Genomic DNA, 18,744 nt, shown 5'->3' with positions numbered 1-18,744 from the left:
CTGTACCGTGGGCGACCGGGCCTGCAGAGAACAGAAATTAAAAAGAGAATTTGGTGTCCCCAAATCAGAATGCTTGCATTGTTCCTGGGGGAGCTGCATGTGCCTTGAGGTCTGTCACTTCCCAGGGGACGGGGCAGAGAACAATGTCAGTTTAAAGGACACTCTGCCCAATTAGGTGGAGAGGGGGAGTGGGGAAGGGAGCCCGTATTAGGTGGGGACAGAATGGTTTGGGGCAAGATTTAGGGTAGTGCAGTTTGTTCAGCTGCTACATCAGGTGCAAGACACTCCTCCTGCGGTCCCCAGCTCATCCAGGGAGTGAGGGGAAGCCTAGCTTTTGCTGTGGCAGGAGAGCATACTCGGTTTACTTATCTGCTGAGTTCTGCTTTTCTTATTGTAGCCTCATACTTAGAGCTTGTGCCTCGGTTAGATCCACCTACTGAGTGTCTTGATTCATGAGTTCTGTGGGGAGATGCTTTAATTTTTGTTCCTTGTCTGTACAGTTCTGAGGATAGGGAGCCCCCAGATTAGGTACCACCATCATTTTTCATTACGATCCTGAAGCAGCTCAGCCAGGCTGAGGGGAGCTTAGTGCCTGGAAGGGAGCTTGGCACTGCCCAGCTCTCACCCAGCACATGGGGCTGCCTGGGCTTCTGACAAATGTACTTGTACAGCCCCAGTACCTGTACGTGTACACTAGCAACTTCAGACCCCCTGGTTTGAAGCAATGGCTCAGTCCCTCTTCAGGTAGATGTCAATGGCTCTGAGCCCCTTGGTGCCCAGCAATGCTGTCAGCAAAGCCCTTGCCCAGCCTGTAGGGCTTCCTTTCTTGGAGACACCCTTCCTCCAGGGAAGCGTGCACATTTACAATCAAAGCTTAGGGAGAAACATGTTTACAGACACTGTTTCCAGTGATTTCCCCTGCCTTCCCGCGCAGCTCCCCCACATGCAAAATAGGCAGAGACTCCCTGGTGTCCAGTCACAGACATGTCCCTGCTGTGTTTGTTTTCAGTGTTCCAGGAGAAGCCACCACATCCTCCAAGCCGGGCCCAGGCCTTGATCCAATCAAAACCACCGGAAGACTATTCCTATCTGCACTCCATCCTCCGGCTGCTCCACAACACTAATTTCCTGCTGCTGATGATCAGCTATGGTGAGGCCAAGCCCCTGTGCAGTTCAGGAATGGGGAAGAGGGTGGATCTGCTCACCAAAGTATGAGCCTAGACATGGGGCAGGCAGTTATTTTGGATGGAGGTCCACTTACCGAGTTTTGGTGAGCTGTCAAGGGTCGCACGGGTAGCCCCACCCCTTAACAGGTGCCTTGCCCCCTGGTTTCCATCTTGGGACTGGAAGTCCCACCCCCAAGCCCCCGACCTTCTTCACTAGAAGGCCCTCCCCTTGCCCCCAGAAATACTCCTTTCAGCAAGGGATTTTGCCATCACAGAACCAGAAAAAAAATTATATTCCAAAAATCAAACATCTACAACATTCATTAATTTGATTTCAAAAAATATTTTTGTCCTGATTTTGTTTGTGTAGTGTACATAGAGGTGATGGCACAACAGTTTAAAATGAAATCATACTCTTGTATATTGTGGGGGGCATGGAGGGGTGGGTATGTGGGGTGTGGGGAAGGTGTGTGTATGTGGGGGTATTATGGGGGTGGATGGGTGTGGGGTGAAGGAGCATGTGGTAGGGTGTGGTTATGTGAGGTGTGGGTGGGTATGGGTTTTGTGGGGGGAGGGTGGCTAGAGTGTGTAAGGGGGATATGGGGGTGCATGTATACATGTGGAACTTGCCCTATGAACAGCCCCCTGGCCCCAGGGTATCAGTATGGGCCTGTGCTCCTGCAGTCCAGCAGCGCAGCCTGGGGCTACGTGGTGCTGGAGCCAGAGCCGTCCCTAGGGGTGTGCAGGGCCTGGGGCATATTGGCCTGTGCAGGGGTGGGGGTGGCAACAGCCTGAAGAAGCCAGCTGCTGTGGGGTGGGGTTGTGGCGGGGCCTGTACAGCACTGTCCACAGGGCCCCCCAAAGCATGGGGTCCAGAGCAGTCGCACTGATTTGTTTCTGCTCCCCCACCATTCCCATGGCCCTGGCTGGACTAAGTGTACAGGGAAGCAGTGAAAGCTGGGTCAGGCACAGGCTTTGGGGAGGGGTGGGGGGTGCCAGGCCGGCTTAGCTTTTCTCCCAAGTCCTGCCAGCTTCCCGTGGGTACTACTGCCCCGGCTCCTGTTGTCTTTGATAGGCAGCCAGGAGCGGATAAAAAGTTTAGAAAATTTAATATTTAGGTGCCCCATGGGCTGGATAGAATGGCCTGGTGGGCTGGACCAGGCCTGTGGACTATATATTGCCTGTCTCTTGCCTAGACTGGTTTTCCTGTGCATGCTGATCAGTGACTCTGGCCTGTGCTGTGGCAGGAAAAAGATTCTCTTTTCTCAGAGTCCCTTCCCCAACCCAGACTTGGGCATGAGTTGCTGCCACATTACAACACTGGCAGAAAGAAGCAAAACTTCTACAGCCTGTGGAAAGTACGTGGCCTCCAAGAGCAGGGTTTTGGTTTTCAGTGGGGAGCCAGTAGAGGGAGGGAATTTTGATGGCCCCTCTGCTAGTGTCGGTCTTGCTATGCCTGGGTATGCTACTCACTTCTCCCCTGCAGCACAGTCAGTGGGCCCCTGGGTTTGTTCCCTTGGTACAGTGAGGTGCATGGGTTCTCCTTACTATGCTGATCTGTAATTGGATGAGGTCTAGGAAAGAGGAGGAATCTGGAGCCTGCTGTAGTCTGTTGGCTGTGCCTTGAGGGACCTGCTCAAGCCCAGGACTGGGGTCTCTACTGCAAATAGGATATATTGTAGCCAGCTGACTTACAAGGATCTCTGAGGAGTGGATCTCTTCAGAGATACCAGGATCTCTCTGTGCATAAATGAGCCACATCAGGTTCTGTGCATGAAATGGCTTCTGGCTTGGCCTGTATGTAGCCCGGGGTAATGCAGTGCTAAACCACAGGACTCCTAGTCTTGCTTCAGTAAGACTGTTCTGACCCCAGCTTCTGGTGACAGGTCTGCTTGCTGAAGAGACCCTCTGGAGAAGGAAAGGAAGAAAGGGCATGTGTTGCTTAGTGAAAGCTTCTGACCTGAATATTCGGCAGTTCACACAGTAGCATAACTGAGAAGTGTCACTGGCAGCAGCTGTGGACCCTACCTCTGTGGTAGGGGGTGCAAAATAGCTGTGACCACAGTGGCGTCTGATTGCCAGTATGATCAGCACCATGGCAGGAAGCACTGCTCTGGGCACCAGACAGCTGCCTGACTACGCTTTTGAGTGCAGGGACTCTCTCCACCGGTGACTGAAAGGGGTTTTGAGATGACTAAAGAGGGCTGGGGACTGTGTATTGGTTGCTTCACACTTGTTAGAGATGCAAAAGGCCCATTAGTTCATTTAGACCAGCGGTGCCCAACCTTGGGTTGTGACCCAAATGAGGGTTGTGGGGTCAATGCTGATAGCGCTGCACACAAACGATAAGTCACGCTGCATGCTGGGAGCTCCCCTTCCCCCGGGCTGCCACTGCACTCTGCTCTCAGCAGCAGGTCGTGGCAAAAAAAGGTTGGGAACCACTGATTTAGATTTTTTTTCCTTGGCGAGAGCACTCGAGCTTTCAGGAAATGACCCTCAGGTCTTCCAGGTGGCTCCTATTCCATTCCTTAGCCTGCTCAGTCCTGTATTGCACATTTTCCTCTCCTCCCTTGCCCAGCTGCCCCTGAGTTATTGCACTGGAGACCAGTCTTAGGGTTGTTGTCTAACTGATGCCCTCTAAGGAAAAGGAGAATGTGTAAACTTCAGATTCAAACAAAGCCTGTCCTTGGCATCTGCCCAGCTTGCTGCATGAGTATAAATAAAAGGAAAGGGTTTAGTTACTAATTATGGTTAGCAAGTCCTGGAGCATGGAAGTGGGAACCTTGAGGTGCAGAATTTCTTTATAGTCTGATCATCTTGGAATTACTCCTTCCTTCAGGTTGTCTGGGGGTTTGCAAAGGCTATTGAGGGACACTCCCTACTTCAGTATCTCTTCCTGTTCATTGCTATGTTTAGTCTCATCCTCCCATTGCCAACCCTTTTTCATTCCTTTGCCTGACTTCCCCTGGATTTTAGCTCCTTCACAACAAAGATAATATGACCAGGATGCCTAGAGAGACACAGAGCAATGCAGTCTCTTATGCGTCTCAGACCCTGTAAAACTGGACAGGAACTTCTATCCTTACATTAAACCTCAAACTTTCCAGGATTGAAGGAGTTTTCAGCAGCATTGCGCTCTCTGCTTCACAGATGTTACAGCTGTGCCTATTAGCCTCTACCCTGAGAGAACATCTCTGGTGGCCAGCTATGGGTCATCTCCAGCAGTCACAATGATGGTAGAACCTTGGAGGGAGCCAGTTCAGAGCAGGTTCACAGGGCATAGAGGTAAAAATGATGGCTGGCCATTCTTTTCCTACATCAAGGCTGTCACTTTTTGGTACCATCGGTGGACTAGAACCAGCATTAGCAATAGGAAAGCCTGATAAGGAAGGGGATTTGTTAAAGGGACCTATAGCTTAATGAGTTAGAAGAAAACCAAAACAAAGCCTAACTGGCAGGAGCCTTGGGTTCTAATCTGGTATTGTTGGAGTCTCCATTTGTGGCTCTGGGTAGGTGACTTGGCTTCCCTGTGCCTCTGTAAGACAGGGCTCACAGGATATTGTGAGATCTCTGACATGTTTGTAAAACTCTGTGTGTATGAAAAGAACTCAGACTAGCTGTGAAACAGATGGGGCTAAAACTTAGGACTTCCTGGTTCCCAGTCTTGGTTCCAGATGATATGGGCAAATGCATCTGCTTCTTTTTCAGAAACATCTAACCAGAGTGACACAATTCATGGCAAATGTTTTTTGAATAGCTGAAATTTTGAATAATACCTTCAAATTTTCCCAGGGTTTTTTTTTTTGAAAAAGGTGGAGAAAGCCCATCCAGATTTTAGAGCTCAGCAAATTGTTCAGAGGTGCTAGGTCTTGCTGTGATTCTGTAACTTGTCACCCAGCTCAGCGAAGGAAGCCCTTTGTTCCGCAAGCGACTGCTTTCAGTGTGGAGCCTTTGTAGGAGAGACGGGCTGCTTATAAGCCCAGCTGTGGTGGAAAAGGGATATCTGCATAGTCCCAGGAAGGACCACAGCACAGGCCTCTTGTTGGTTGCTCTTCTGTAGGATGAGCTTGCTGTGTCATGATAGGTGAGAGGCAGAGACTGCACAGATGAATATGGATTGTTTTGGGTTTGAGCTGAGGCAGCTGTGGGTAGAGGAAATGTGCTGACCTTTCGTGCTTCCATTTCCTATCCCTTTCACTACCAATGAAGTGTCTTGTAGCAAACTATATGCCCCAGAATGGGAGGGGGAGCAATGGAGCAGCATCACCAGTCTGCTTCGGGTGCAGTCCTACCAGGGCTGCATGTTGTGAAGAACAAAGGTCCCTTGCAGAAGGGTGTGTTCCTATCACTGGATCTCATTGGATCTCCTCCTCCTTTTATCTTTTGGTAAGTTATTGACTCTGCCCCCCCTCCCCCCTGAACTCACAGATTCTCTACATGGTTTTAGGAAAACACCATCATTTTCATTCCAATGTGGAGGATATGGATCATGTCGCAACCAATTGGTTGCCCTCCCCTGTGCTGCATGTCTCGGGAGTGCCTGCCTTTGAAGCAGAGACCTCCCAGGTCATTGAGTCCAAAACCTGCTATTGTTGGCAACTGTGCATACAGTTTCTTTCTTTAGATCTCTGCACTATGCTCATCACCATGGTGTTGTTAATGCACTGTTTACTGTTGGTAGAGGCTGAGCATGTGGGAGGAGTGGAATCCCCTCCCACTGGTGTCCCTGCACTTCCAAATTGTCTTCAAAGCCCTTTAAAAGCAAAAAGCCTTCACAAATGTATGTTGTGAGGTGGGGGGTGCCCATTGTACCCTGGGGGAGACTGAAGCCCAGGTGCAGAGGCAGGATTCAGTGTCTGAGTTGGGATTAGCACTCAAGTGTTTGTCCCGTGGGTCTTTCCTTGGGGTCCTAGGTTGCCTCTGTCTACTGTACTGTGGTGTTTCCTTCCATGAGATCAGTCTTAGGGACAGAGAGGATCGATATAGGGGAGGGGTTTTTTTGTGTTTGGGCTGTAAGGATTTCAGATGTCTCAAGGCAGGGACTTCAAACCATAGGTTTGTCTGGCATGCTCACATGTGAGGGTTCTTTGTAATGACACCTGTAAGCCTCCTTTTTCCTCTCCCTGGTGCTGTCATGAAGATCACTGAAGCTTGAAAGAGAAACCAGCTGGAAATGTAAATGATTTCCTGAGAAGAGAATTGAATGGATGTTTGCGAGCCTTGTCCATCTGAAGAACTGTTTTCAGTATTGCCCAAAGTGAGAATTTAAGCCATTATGGTAACACTGGTAGAGCCCTATGTGGACAGTTCAAGGAGGCCTTCTTTGGTTTGGCTTATGCCACTTAAGAAGGGGGTTTAAAGCAAACCAGAGCCACTGGAAGAAAGTGTCCACACGTTATACCAGTATTACCACAACGGTTTATATTCTCATGTTAGGTGATACTGAGAAGCCAAGTGGACAAGGCCCATAACAGTTAGTTCAATTGTCTTCTCAAAGTCATTTACATTTCCAGTTGGTTTCTCTTTCAGGTTTCTGTGATATTCGTAAATGGTAAAACTTTCCCATGTAGACAAGCTTCCCGTGCCCCATGCAGAGTTCAGCAGGTGTTCAGCTCCTACTTCGTTATTGAAGTTTCTTGCCTAGCAGAGGCCACTCCCTGCTGGCGGTTGCTGAGGGCAGTGATCCAGTTCCCTACTGTAAGAAGTCTCCTGTTAGCATATCCCCTTCCAGGTCACTGACCTTGGTACTAACTGAACTGGAGCTTCTTGCAGGAGGCCTTGCAGATGCGGCATTAAGCCAGCGCTGAGTGAAAGGGCTCTACCTCCCAAGTGAGGAGACTTGTTAGGGATCATTGCCAAAAATTAATCTGTCTGTGAGCAGCATTGACCTCTGTACAGCCCAGACAAGTTGCTGTAGGGAAGCCTGTGGAGTTCAAGAAAGCTCATTTCTGACCTTGCCCTGGAGGCACAAAAAACCAATTTTTACACCCTGGGAAGTGGCGGTAGCCAGGCCAGCAGCAACACTGGCTGTCAGTCTTGCACCTCTTGAAATCAGTGCCCAAAACTGGTGCCCTTATTGCCAACCCTAGGTACACTACTGCCTAACCCCCACCCCTGTCCTGCCCCTACACTGCAGAAATGAAAAGTGAATACACTAGTGTGAGGGAGGTCTTGAGGGCTGGATCCAGGAATCCCTTGCCAGCCCTAAAAGTCTGTGCAGCAGTCTTCCTTTGCCAGAAAGTCAAGAACAGCTCTAATAGGCAAGTCTAAACGTCATGTTGAGATGCCTCTTTCCTGTGTCAGCTCTGCAGCTGCTCCACCAGTATGGATGTGGTCTGAGCAACCCTACCTCAGTTTGGAGGTCTTTAGGTTCTCCATCCCAGTTCTGAAATTGACCGCCCCCCCCCCCAACTCAATTCATCCTATAGCCTGGGGCCTAGAGAGGACCCCACTCACTTTTTATTGGGCCCTTTTCAATGACAGGCTCTGACTAGGCTGTGTTTTTTGTTTTTTGTTTTGTTTGTTTGTTTTTTGTTTTTTGTTTTTTTTGTCCTCCTCTTAGGTTTGAATGCAGGTTGCTTCTATGCCCTGTCCACGCTGCTGAACCGCATGGTGCTTTCGCACTATCCAGTAAGTGCCTCCCAACCCCAACTGTTCTCCCTCCTTAGAGCTGTCAATAGAAAGCTTGCTGTATAGAACAGGACTATCCAACTTCTACATGGTCATGGGCCATACTAGTACAAGACACCACTGGAGGCCATGGATCCTAGGGCCACATCCCTCGTTACCACTCCACCATGTGCCTAGGTGCTCCCCCCCCGCACCCCCCTACTGCATCGTGTGCCCTGACTGACTTCACTTACAAGGTCTCCCATTGTACTGTGCAGGCTCCCCCTCTACTAAAAACTGCAGTGCAAGACATTGCCCTGCCCTGTGGGACAAATGCAGGGACAGAGGCAAAGCCTGGAGCCCCCAGTTGCTGCTATAGTTAGAGCAATGCAGGGAGTGGCAGCTAGGTGGGAGCCTGGAGGCCACAATTTAACCCTGTGTATGCCACATGTAGGCCTCCTGTTGAACAGCCCTAGTATAGAGCAAGTTGCTACACGACCTCCGTCTGGGAGAACTTGGCACTTGGCCACTGCAAGCTTGTTCTGTAGCCAGTACTCCTGCCCCTGTTCTCTACAGCTCTTTTAGCTGGAAGGGACTTGGATTGGTGACATCCAGCAGTGTACCCCATAAGGTATGTTAAGGAATTGATGACACTTTATTCTAGGAAATTCTCTAGTCACTTTTCATGCCCTGTCACTTACAGCACTTACTACTGGCAGTCCAGCAACTGGAAGTCCCTTGTACTCAGTGCTTCTGCACTGTTCACTACTATGTCTCCTGTTGCACAAGATAGAGAGTGCTCCAAAGCCGGCTTCTACAATATGCCCTTACCCACCTGCTCCTCTGAAAGGGTGGGGCTGGGATGCCTGGGAGCTCCCTTTTGCTGGCATAGCTCTCCAAACTTTAGTAGTTAGGCCAGCAATCCTGGTAAGCACTGGACTGTGTCTCTTGAACAAGCTACTTTAAAAGCCGGTACTAAGAGTGACCTTGCAAAGTTTTATATCTGGGCTGCTGATTAGCTTCCTCCTACTGACTGGCTCTGTCAGGGGTACTATCCTGCTGTCCTTGCAAGCTGGACTAGATAGGGCTTTAAGAACAGGAGATGGAAAAATTCAGCTTCAGTATCCTTTCCTCTCCAAGCCCTTTTAACCCAACTTGCTATTGTATTTGTGTGTGTCTGAACACAGGGGGAGGTGGTGAATGCTGGCAGAATAGGACTCACCATCATACTATCTGGCATGGTTGGAGCTTTAATCTCTGGCATCTGGTTGGATAAAACCAAAACCTACAAGTAAGTTCCTTGCACTGTTTCCACCCTCAGCAACCCTACCCAGCCCTCCATGTGGAGAGTGATACCCCAGGGGATAACTCTGCCTTCCAAGGGTTGAGTCATTGGGAACATGTGTGGGAGGTAGACTGTACCCACAAGTGCATTCACCTTGGAGCAGCTCATGCTGGGAGTGACCTGGTAGGAGAGACCACTCCTTCCTGCTGTTCTGGCCTGGGTTTTGGAACTACTGGATCAGGATTCTTCTGTCTTTTGCCTTATTCCTGCTGCTGGCAGAAAATACCCAGAGCAACCCTTGCAGGGGTGTCAGGGTGGGAGCTGAGAGGAGGACAGTTGCTTTTGGGCAGGTGCGGCATGAGCAGGCAGAGGGCCTGAGCAGCCCATCTAAGCAGGGGAGAGTAGGTAGGTAAATACATACTCTGTGTGTGAGTCTTCCTTGGGCAGGACAGGTGGGGATGTGAGATAAGGGCTGGAGGTCTTCCTACCTGGGACAAAGGGTAGTACCTTGCTCTTAGCATAGCTTACTTCCATGTGTGGCCTGCTGTGTGGGCTCCTGTCTTGTGCTAGAAGGCAGCATGGTGGGTGTGTGTAGTTTTCTTCCATAGCTGTGACTGAGTTCCCACCAGTCCCCAGGGAAGGTAGGGAGGTGATAGTCCAGTGGCAGCTTTGTTAAGGCTGAGCGAGTTCCCAGCACTGGAGGAATCAGGACAGTACAAGACCTGTTCTCTGCCTTACAAACCAGCCTCTGAGGCTGTGATCTGACAACCCCCGTCCTCTGTCCTATTTAGAGAAACCCATTGATTCCTGTGCCCAGAGGCACTTTGTGTGCATGTCACTATTTAGGGCAGATGTAGCTGAGATTGGGGGCGAGGAGGGCAATTGAGGGTCTGTTTCTTTTAGATGGGCACTGGCAGCACACATTTCTAGCTGCCAGTATGCTGCTAAGTGTCCCTGAGCAACCAAAGCTGTGAACTGCTGCCCTCCCAGGGGCTGGGTGCTTCCTCTTAAGACAGTCAAGTGGGAGCCTTTTGCTGCCTAGCTCACTTGATTGTTCTAGACTGAGCTTTGGCTGCCCTGGTTACAATGATACCTTACCTATCTGGCCAGGAAACCTGGACAGTCAGCTTTGCCCTTCCAGCTGGTTCTGGAAGAAGTGCTATCTGGCTTTCCTTGCAGGCCAGCGTGAAAAGGGTCATAAGCTAGTAGGAAGAAAATAGGGAGAAGGATCTGAAATGACTGTGTGTGGCTGGCAATCCAGCCATGTAGGAGTCTTACACTTCTATGCAGTCTGACACAACATCCCTTCACACTGGGCTGACAAGGGTTAAACCACTTCCAGCCCCTGGGGCCTGCTGATGAGCCCATAGCATCAACATGAAGAAGATGCAGCCATCAGCTGTGCTAGCTGCCAAGTCTGTGCCACAGAACCAGAGGCTTCTTGATGGAGGGGCAGATACGGTTGTCACTTCAGGAGGTCATCTAGTCCAACCCCCTGCTCAAAGCAGAACCACCCCCAATTAAATTATCCCATCCAAGGCTTTGTCTAGCTGGGTCTTAAAAAATTCCAAGGATTGAGATTCTACAGCCTCTTTGAATAGCCTGTTCCAGTGCTTTACTATCCTACTAGTGAGAGGCTTTTCCTAATAACCAACCTAAATTTTCCTTGCTGCAACTTGAGACCATTTCTCCTTGTTCTGTCTTCTGCCACCACTGAGACCAAAGCAGCTCCAACCTCTTTCGAACCACCCTTCAGGTAATTGAAGGCTGCTATTAAATCCCCCGTGACTTCAATTTTTGGTTACTGAAAATGTCTTTCCTTTGCAATGCTCATGAAACAGGCCAGTCTTTTGAAGAGAGGGCAGTAGGCTGGCATGGCAGTAGTCATGAATATGGGAATGGGAGAAGGTAAGGAAAGGGACATTTGAGGCCTGCACTGTTAGTAGAAGGGGAGGTGGGGGGGGCATCTGAGGCAAGATCCAGGATGTAGACCAGGCTGGAACAATGCAGTGCTTACGTTCTGTTTTTTAACAAGTACTTGGTGATACCAGCTTTCTAATTTTGTAATTCAGCTGAGTGAGTCACCAGCAACAGGAGCCACTTAAGGCAGTTTCCAGCCTCCCAGGATTTTACCCTTTCCCCCAGTCAGACTCAAGGGTCCAGCCAGGTTTCTGGTTTCCACCAGGAGTTGCCCTGCCCCCAGTTCCTGTTTTGGAGAGTGTTTCCCAAGAGCACATCCTTGGAACCATGTATAAGCCCAAACACATTTCGAGAGTAGACAAGGTCCCATCTGCATTCAGGAGGTTCTGTTATACCCTTTCACTGATGGCAGCCCAGGTTCTGGAGAGCCAGCCAGTCAGAAGACAGCCCTGGGGGCCTTCAGGAATCAGCCTTGTTCCCTGAATATCTCAAATACAAAGCAGCAGGTCTTCAGTTTTAGGCCTGCCTCTGGTCTTGCCTGCCAGCACAGATACAAGGACACAGGCCCATTTGACTCCTGTTCACATGTTGTGCAAGTTCAAAAAGGACACAAAGGTGTATCCTTCCCTGCAACATCATCCTCTCCATGCCCTGATTCCATAAGACAGGATCTTTAGCACGGCAGACAGTTTTCACGTAAAGTAACAGAATTTGGCAGCTTTGCTTCTCATGTGCTTGCCCTTGGCTTCTTGATGCCATCTGCCTGCATTAGTACTTGCCTGTGCTATGACCAGAGCATCTGCCTGCCTGAGGTAGGCACCATTACAAAACACACAGGCTTCTCACTGAGGAAAAAATGCAGATTCTGCAGGATATTTGCATGCATATTTGGGGAATTAAAGAAACCTACACTGGGCTTAGATGTCTGGTATCCTGCCCACACTGGGCTAAATCTATCCTTCATTGTGGCCCAAAGTCAGTAAAGTTGTATCAGGGATGAGCTTAGCCGACTGAGTACACATGATACACCACCTAATGCAGCACTGTTCCCACATAGCCGCAAGCCTCTGAAACAAACTCAGTATTGTTTTCCTGCTGCTGAGACCTGCTTTCCAGATGCTGTTGAATAACCGCAAAGTCCTCAACACTATGATTTCTGTGCAGCAACAGTTCCATTCAGGGAGGCTGAGAACATCATGTGCCCCGGCTGTGCCAGTCTGGGCCACATCACAGCACTGGAAAGAGCTGAAGATTACAGAGCAGCAACAGTGCAGTTAGTGATGGGGTGTAGTCCCGTCTCCTAGGGCTATAACAGCAGCAAGGTTGCCAAAGATGACGTGCATGAACCCAGGTGTGCTGCATGCAGTGATCCAGAAATGGCAGCAAGCTGCAGCCAGGCTGCTAAGGACAACACATGTTAACTCAGCCCTACTTCACAGCACTTCAGGAACAGCAGGAAGGAGTTGTTGCATAGCAAGTCTAGCAGTCATTTGCTTCCATTTAGCTCCATAGGAGGAAGCCCTCTCAGGAATGTCTGTTCCTGTGCCCACTAGGGTAACATTTATTAGCCCTGTGAGAGCAGCACTAAACTCGGTTCCCTGTGAAATGCCTCCTTCTTGCTCTTTGTTGTCCTTGGGCTTTTCTGTCTTTGTCTCAGCATGTCTGGTGCAACCCTCTGAGAGCCAAGGGCATCTTGACATCTCATTTGTAATGTCCCCATGCCAGGCAGACCTTCTTTAGCTGAATGTTGTTAGCACTAGTGTGTGGGATGCTCAGAGTATCAGTTAATTGGTAGATCTGGTTTACATTTTCCCTGCTAGAATGAGCCTCTGGGAGTAGTTTTCTGTAGGGAGCAGCATCTGCTGCACTGAGGGGTTGGCTGTGGGGAAATCCCAAAACTGCCATCTCTTGGGCAATTCTCTACATCCAGGGACTGCTATGGAGCTGGATTCTGCTTCTGGGTGGATGTTGGCTCTGGATTGTACCTCCTGGTGTGTAGCTGCTGCTCTACTGGGGTTCATGCTCCCAGCCTACAGTATTTAACAGGTTGTGTCACTGTCTCTCTCAATTCACTGTGTCCACCCAAAGCAACTCAGTGGGCAGAGGAGGAGGGAGGCATCTCTGCTCTGGTGCCTGCTGTGCCATCTATATTTGCCTCCCACTCTCCAAGGGTAGGTGATACCTTTTCAGCTTGCTGGTGTCTTAACATTCAGTAGATGCCTGTATCCAGAGTAGACTTGTCACCAGTCCCCTTCAATGAATGATGTGTCTGTGCTTCCACAGGGGCACTGGTCCTGTCTAAAGGCCCTAGAGAGGATAGTAAGTTGTATTCCCCGACCGCCCATTCCCAGCACCAAGCCAGAAAACTCTAGGCTCAGAGAAGTGGGAAGCGTGTGCTCCGAGAATCTCTAGTCCCTTCCTCTGTTGCATGCTGATACTGCCTTACTACTCAAAATGAAACAGTCCTGACCACACATGGTCACCACATCTCTCAGCCACCTTTTCACTAGAGAAAAGGGATGAGTCTCAGCCTCTGGGCCAGTTCTCAGCTTCTGGAGTTGTTAATAGCAAGGCATTTTAGAACCCTGGATTCTTCAAAATTAAGTCAGGTTGGAGTTTTGTTTGGGGAAAAAAATGCAACAATGAGGCATTGCAGCTTTAGATTAGAACCCAGAGGAGTTCAAACAAAAGCACCATTTATGAGATACCACTGCTGGCCATGGTGAGGACAATGTGCGACTCGCCAGGGAAGTCTCACCGGGCCTGTGTTCTTTGTGCTCCTCTTTGTTCAGGTTGGCTACAGCACCGACTGTTTCCTTGGCCTCTCTGACCTACTCCTTCAGCACAGGCTATCTGTTAGCCCTTCACAGAAGTGGGACCTTGTATCTTGGCTACCCAACCTAATCTCTCCCCTTCCCCAATGTATTTCAGTAGGTAAAACCCACCCTTTCCCAGAGCTCCAGACTTTCAAGCACTCTGGGTTACAGTACAGCTTTCAAGGGGCATATAACATTGAAGTATGTAACGTGCTGTCCTTGCAAATGTTTATAGTGCACTTGCTTTTTATATAGGCAGCACAAAAGAGAGATTAGTGCAATAAGCACCTACCCAGCATCTCTGCCTGAGTGTTGTCTCCCTGCTCTCCCCCACACCTCTCTAGAAGGTACTTTGGGCTTGGATCAGAATCCTCAAGGGTTTCAAGGTACTCCAAATCCTAGAGTCTCTCTGTATGTCTGTTTACCCCTGCAGTTTCTCTCTCTACTCCTTTGCTGTGAAAACAGGTTCCTTTTTTCCTCTCTCACACCAAGCCTCTATAGTTTTTTAAGACATTGTTCTATCACCTCTGTCCTTTTTGTTCTTTTGCAGAACAAAACTATTGGGAGGTCCTAGGGGATCTTCTACTCCTCCTTCTCCCCTTTCCAGATAAATGTAATTGAATTGGTTGTTGAGCTCAGCGCACTCTTTTGATTGTAGCCATCATTTGCCCAGAGTCCAGGTGTAAAAAATAGGGATTTGTCTTACTTAACTTGCACGTAATAGAACCTTACTTCCATCTGGGCTTGTCACTGTGAAAAGCCAGGGAATCGGGACTCCTGGGCTATGCCCTGGGCTGTCACTGCCCTACTGTGTGGTCCTCCTCCGGGTTTTGATTCAGTGTTCCCTGTTTGTGCAGTAGGGATGCTTTTGCTGTTATCCTGCTGGGAGGAGGGGTGGTGTGTAGCTTCCTTTGCTACCTTGTGAAAATGCATTGAGATCCCCAGGTGGAAGGGGCAGGAGAGGTGTTGAATCAAAGTGAGATGACTGGTCTCTGTCTTACAGATATACGACACTTGTGGTTTACATCATGTCCCTGGTGGGCCTGGTGGTCTACACCTTCACCCTGAGCCTCGGCCACCTCTGGGTGGTCTTTGTGACAGCAGGCACTCTGGGGTAAGCTCCTGTGCCATGTTGGTGTGTACTCTTCCTCCCCAGTGGGAGCAGCCCCTGAACACATGCCTGCAGACCCCAACTACTAGGCTTCCTGCTGCCTCTGGCATTGCTCTCTGCCCTAGTGCTGTAAAAGCAGAGGTCATACAGCCCAGCAGCAGCAGGGGGTGGGGATGGGGCAGGGTCTGTGTCTGGAGCTTCCTAGGGAGAGGGACAGGGTGTCCTCTTCCTAAATCTCTCTGAAATCCCCTGACAGGGAGAGCTCAGGAACATGAGCAGTAGTTCCTGCAGGCCCTCTGTCCCTGCAGCCTTTCAGTACCCTGTTCATGGGGAGCTGCAGCTTGAAGTGATTTCAGGAAGCAGGTGGGAGTGAGGGAGGGGCAATGAGAGCTCTTCTGGCGGGTGGTTCTCAAATAGATACTGAGTCCCAGACTGGCCTGTGGACTATTTTAGAGATTTCCAGGCATTTACCCTTCAGACTAGTATTAATGGGATGACTTGAATGTGTCATCCCAGCAGCAGTGGAGAGATCCCTTTCTGTTTTCTCTGCTCCTGCAGCTGTGGCCCAAGGTCCCATGGCTGCAGACATAATTGTTTGAGATGAATTAGAGCCTTTCTGCCAGTAGGGCAGGCAGCTGGGAGAGAAGGGGAGGAACAGCATGTCTGTTCTGCAGAGTCACAGTGTTAGGAGGCAACTGGGATCTGTGCTGTTTCCTGCTTTCTCCACTACTTCCTCTTACAGCTGTTGATTCTTCCCTTTCTACTTCCTGTTCTGTAGGTTCTTCATGACAGGGTACCTGCCCCTGGGCTTTGAGTATGCTGCAGAGCTAACATATCCAGAGTCAGAGGGAACATCTTCAGGCCTCCTTAATGTGTCTGCACAGGTACGTGTAGCGACTGTACGCTAGAGCACCATGAAAGCCTTTGAGGCCTAATCTGGTTCAGACCATCTGTCCATGCCATCTGGTAGCCTGCTTCTCTTAGAAACCTGTGCCTTGTGTTTTTAAGAGAGACCCTGCTTCAGAGCTATCAAAGACCCTGCTAGAACTTTGATTCTTGTTTGACTGTTGTCAGATAATGGAATTTACTATATTTATTTGATTCCAAGATGAGGCTTTTCTCCATTTTAAGATGGGGTGGGGGGAGCAGGAATAATCCCGCACCTTGGAACTGAGCATGAGGCAATGGGGGAGCAGGCAGCTGCTGCAGCTTCAGCCTGACTTCGGCTTGGGACTGGACCCACAACTGCTTCCTGGCTGCTCCTTCTTCACTAATTCTGCCTTTCATCCCCCTTTGCCCTACCTCTGCCCACCCTGCCTCTTCTGCATACCCTTGCTCAATTGCCCCAGGCTCTATCCCCATTTCCATGGGGCATTGAGTATGGCCCCAGAATGGCTAAGTAGCAGTGGCAGTAGTTCTGGCGAGGCCCTGTGGTCAGTACTGGACCTGCTATGCTGCCACCACTGCTACTAGGTGGGACTGGGGCCATGGTCTGTGATCTGAGGTGGAACAGGGATAGAGCCTGCTAGCACTGCAGCAAAGGTGAGGTGGAGGCAGAGACTGTGTGGCAGGAGGAAATGGTGAGGAAGGAAGGGGACAGAAGTGGTGGTGGAAGGGGGGGAGTGGTGAAGGAAACAGGTAGCAGAGGGCAAGCTGCTTGACCTTGTCCCACCTCACTGCCTGCCCCCTATTGCCTGCCTCCCCTTATTGTCTGCCCCACACCTTTCCTCCCACCACTGATTTCCCTGCTGCAGCAGTGGGAGGGATGAATTTAAAGTGATCCGCCAATAATTAGATTCTATGCATGGAAAAGTTATAACACATTTATAAATCTTTCGTGTATAGAATCTAACTGTTATGGGGTTATCTTAATTTCAGGGTCATCTTGGATTTGGGTAAATATGGTAACCCCAAACTTCCCTGGTGCCCTCCCCTCTCCTACCCAGGAAAATCCTGCAGGATACTGGATGTCCTGGCCCCTCTTCAATGCTGCCCTCAGCAACAAGGTTCTGCCTGTCCTTGCTGAGAGGGAATTCCAGCCTGCCAGCCATACTTGCCTCTCTCTAGCCATGTGGAGACAAGTCTTCCAGATCAATTTTTTATTTCTAATACAGCTTCATCTGCAAGCCTGCCTGCGTGTTCTGGATCCGCTATAGTGTTGGAAAGTTACCCACTGAGTCGTGTTGCTGTTTAGCAAGCAGAACAGCAACATTTTATCTGTTCTTGTGTGTTGCAGGTTTTTGGAATAATTTTTACCATCAGCCAAGGACAAATCATGGATCGCTTTGGGACATGGGCAGGAAACATCTTCCTTTGCTCCTTCCTGCTTCTAGGGACCATCATAACTGGTAAATCTGTGTCTCTCTGTCTGTAGCTGACATGTGGAACTTGGCACACAGAGTGAAGGATGATTTCCCCACCACTGTGCCTTCAGGGAAACTCCAGCAAAACAGGCACTGGAACAGCAGTGCCTGCAATGTGCTGCTGATGCTGCCTTGCTGTGCCACCTACTCTGTGTCACTAGCAGCTGGTTCCAGTCTGCCTGTCCATGGCTTTGCCTGGAAATGGAGCAAAATGAGGCTTCTCCATGGCTGGCCCTCTCTGGTGCCTGAAGAAATCCTTTCTCACCCAGGTGTTGGGAGTGCCCCACTTAACCTTACCTTTGAGCTCCAGGAAGCTTCATTTGGGACCTGTGCGGTAACTCACTGTCTTCCTGTTTCTCCTCTGCCTTCTGTTTCTCAGCATTCATTAAGGCTGACCTCCGCAGACAGCAGGCCAATCTGGAAAGTGAACAGACTGTGAGTAAAGTCCCTCTGATCCCTGCCCAATCCTTGCCATTAGCTTAGGGCAATCCCTGATCTACCCTTTTCCCTCTAACTGTGACTATCTTCTGTTGTTCCTACAATCACCTGATAAGCCCCACAGGGGAAGTGCCTTCTTGGCATTTGTAGCCATGATCTTGGCCATGCCAGGTATGGAGGCACATGCATGCTCTGCTGATGGCACTGTATGTCACTAAATGTTGGCCCTTCATGAGTCTGCAGAGCTGGCTTGTGTTCTGGTTTTCTTTTAGTGACTAGGGATAGGTAAGGGAGCTGGGAGTAGACAGAAAAATACACCCTTTGTTCTTGTGAGTGTTAACACTTAGCCTCTCCACAGAGATGCCCATCTTCAGAGCACTCCGAGCACACCTTGATAGCCCCCCTGGAGTGGATGCAATTGCTGTTGGGTCCCTTTTTTAAGTGTCTGATTGTGGGATGCAGAATGGAAGGCAGTGGCATAGCTACAATAAGAACTGTGCCCATTTGGACTCCTGGCCCTGTGCTTAGTCCACTAGATGTGGCCATACAGCTCCTGGTCACACTCAAGTGAAGGGCATGGCATCCCCTGAGTCTTGAGAGGTTAATGTAGCCCTAGGTATGCACATGGGTAGCCTCTAGTGAATTACTAGCAGTGGAGAACCTCCCAAGTGACTCCTAAGGGCAAAGGGAGGGCTTGACTGTTTTCTTCTGTAGCTTTCTGTCTCTTGTCCTCACTGGCTCTGGGCTCCTCTTCCAGGACGTTAGCAGAGACGTCCACCCAGCGTTCCCGAAGCTGTCAGCGACACTGGCTAGCAAAGTGCATAAGCTCAGTTCCCTGCTGACTCGAATCGCAGCTTTTTGGAAGACAATGCCGCCTTCCGCCAGATAATCTCTAACCACTCCCATCTGGAGAGACCGGTGGCTCCGAGAGGCCTTCTGGCCGCCCTGCTCTGACTGGCCGCCCTGGAAGGTGTATTTTAAATAAGATGCTTTTCAATAGCAATGGCACAAACATAAAACACATGGGATGAAATAT

At 49.8% G+C, this 18,744-nt stretch overlaps 1 protein-coding gene across 1 annotated transcript in view; it reads left to right on the top strand.

Annotated features, from left to right (window-relative positions):
- FLVCR2 (feline leukemia virus subgroup C cellular receptor family member 2) overlaps positions 1-18,744 on the top strand; it is a 48,128-nt gene that overhangs the window by 17,262 nt on the left and 12,122 nt on the right. The window contains 7 exon segments of the mRNA XM_019518779.1: positions 1,010-1,150; positions 7,729-7,796; positions 8,963-9,066; positions 14,800-14,910; positions 15,686-15,791; positions 17,144-17,255; positions 17,650-17,705. Of these exon segments, the coding sequence (XP_019374324.1) occupies positions 1,010-1,150; positions 7,729-7,796; positions 8,963-9,066; positions 14,800-14,910; positions 15,686-15,791; positions 17,144-17,255; positions 17,650-17,705 (698 nt within the window).

Source organism: Gavialis gangeticus, unplaced genomic scaffold (assembly GCF_001723915.1).
Source record: "Gavialis gangeticus isolate Ggan-Ray unplaced genomic scaffold, GavGan_comp1, whole genome shotgun sequence".
In the NCBI taxonomy this organism is placed as follows: Eukaryota; Metazoa; Chordata; order Crocodylia; family Gavialidae; genus Gavialis; species Gavialis gangeticus.
Note: the sequence above shows the minus strand (reverse complement) of the source record. Positions and strands in the feature narration are given on the sequence as shown.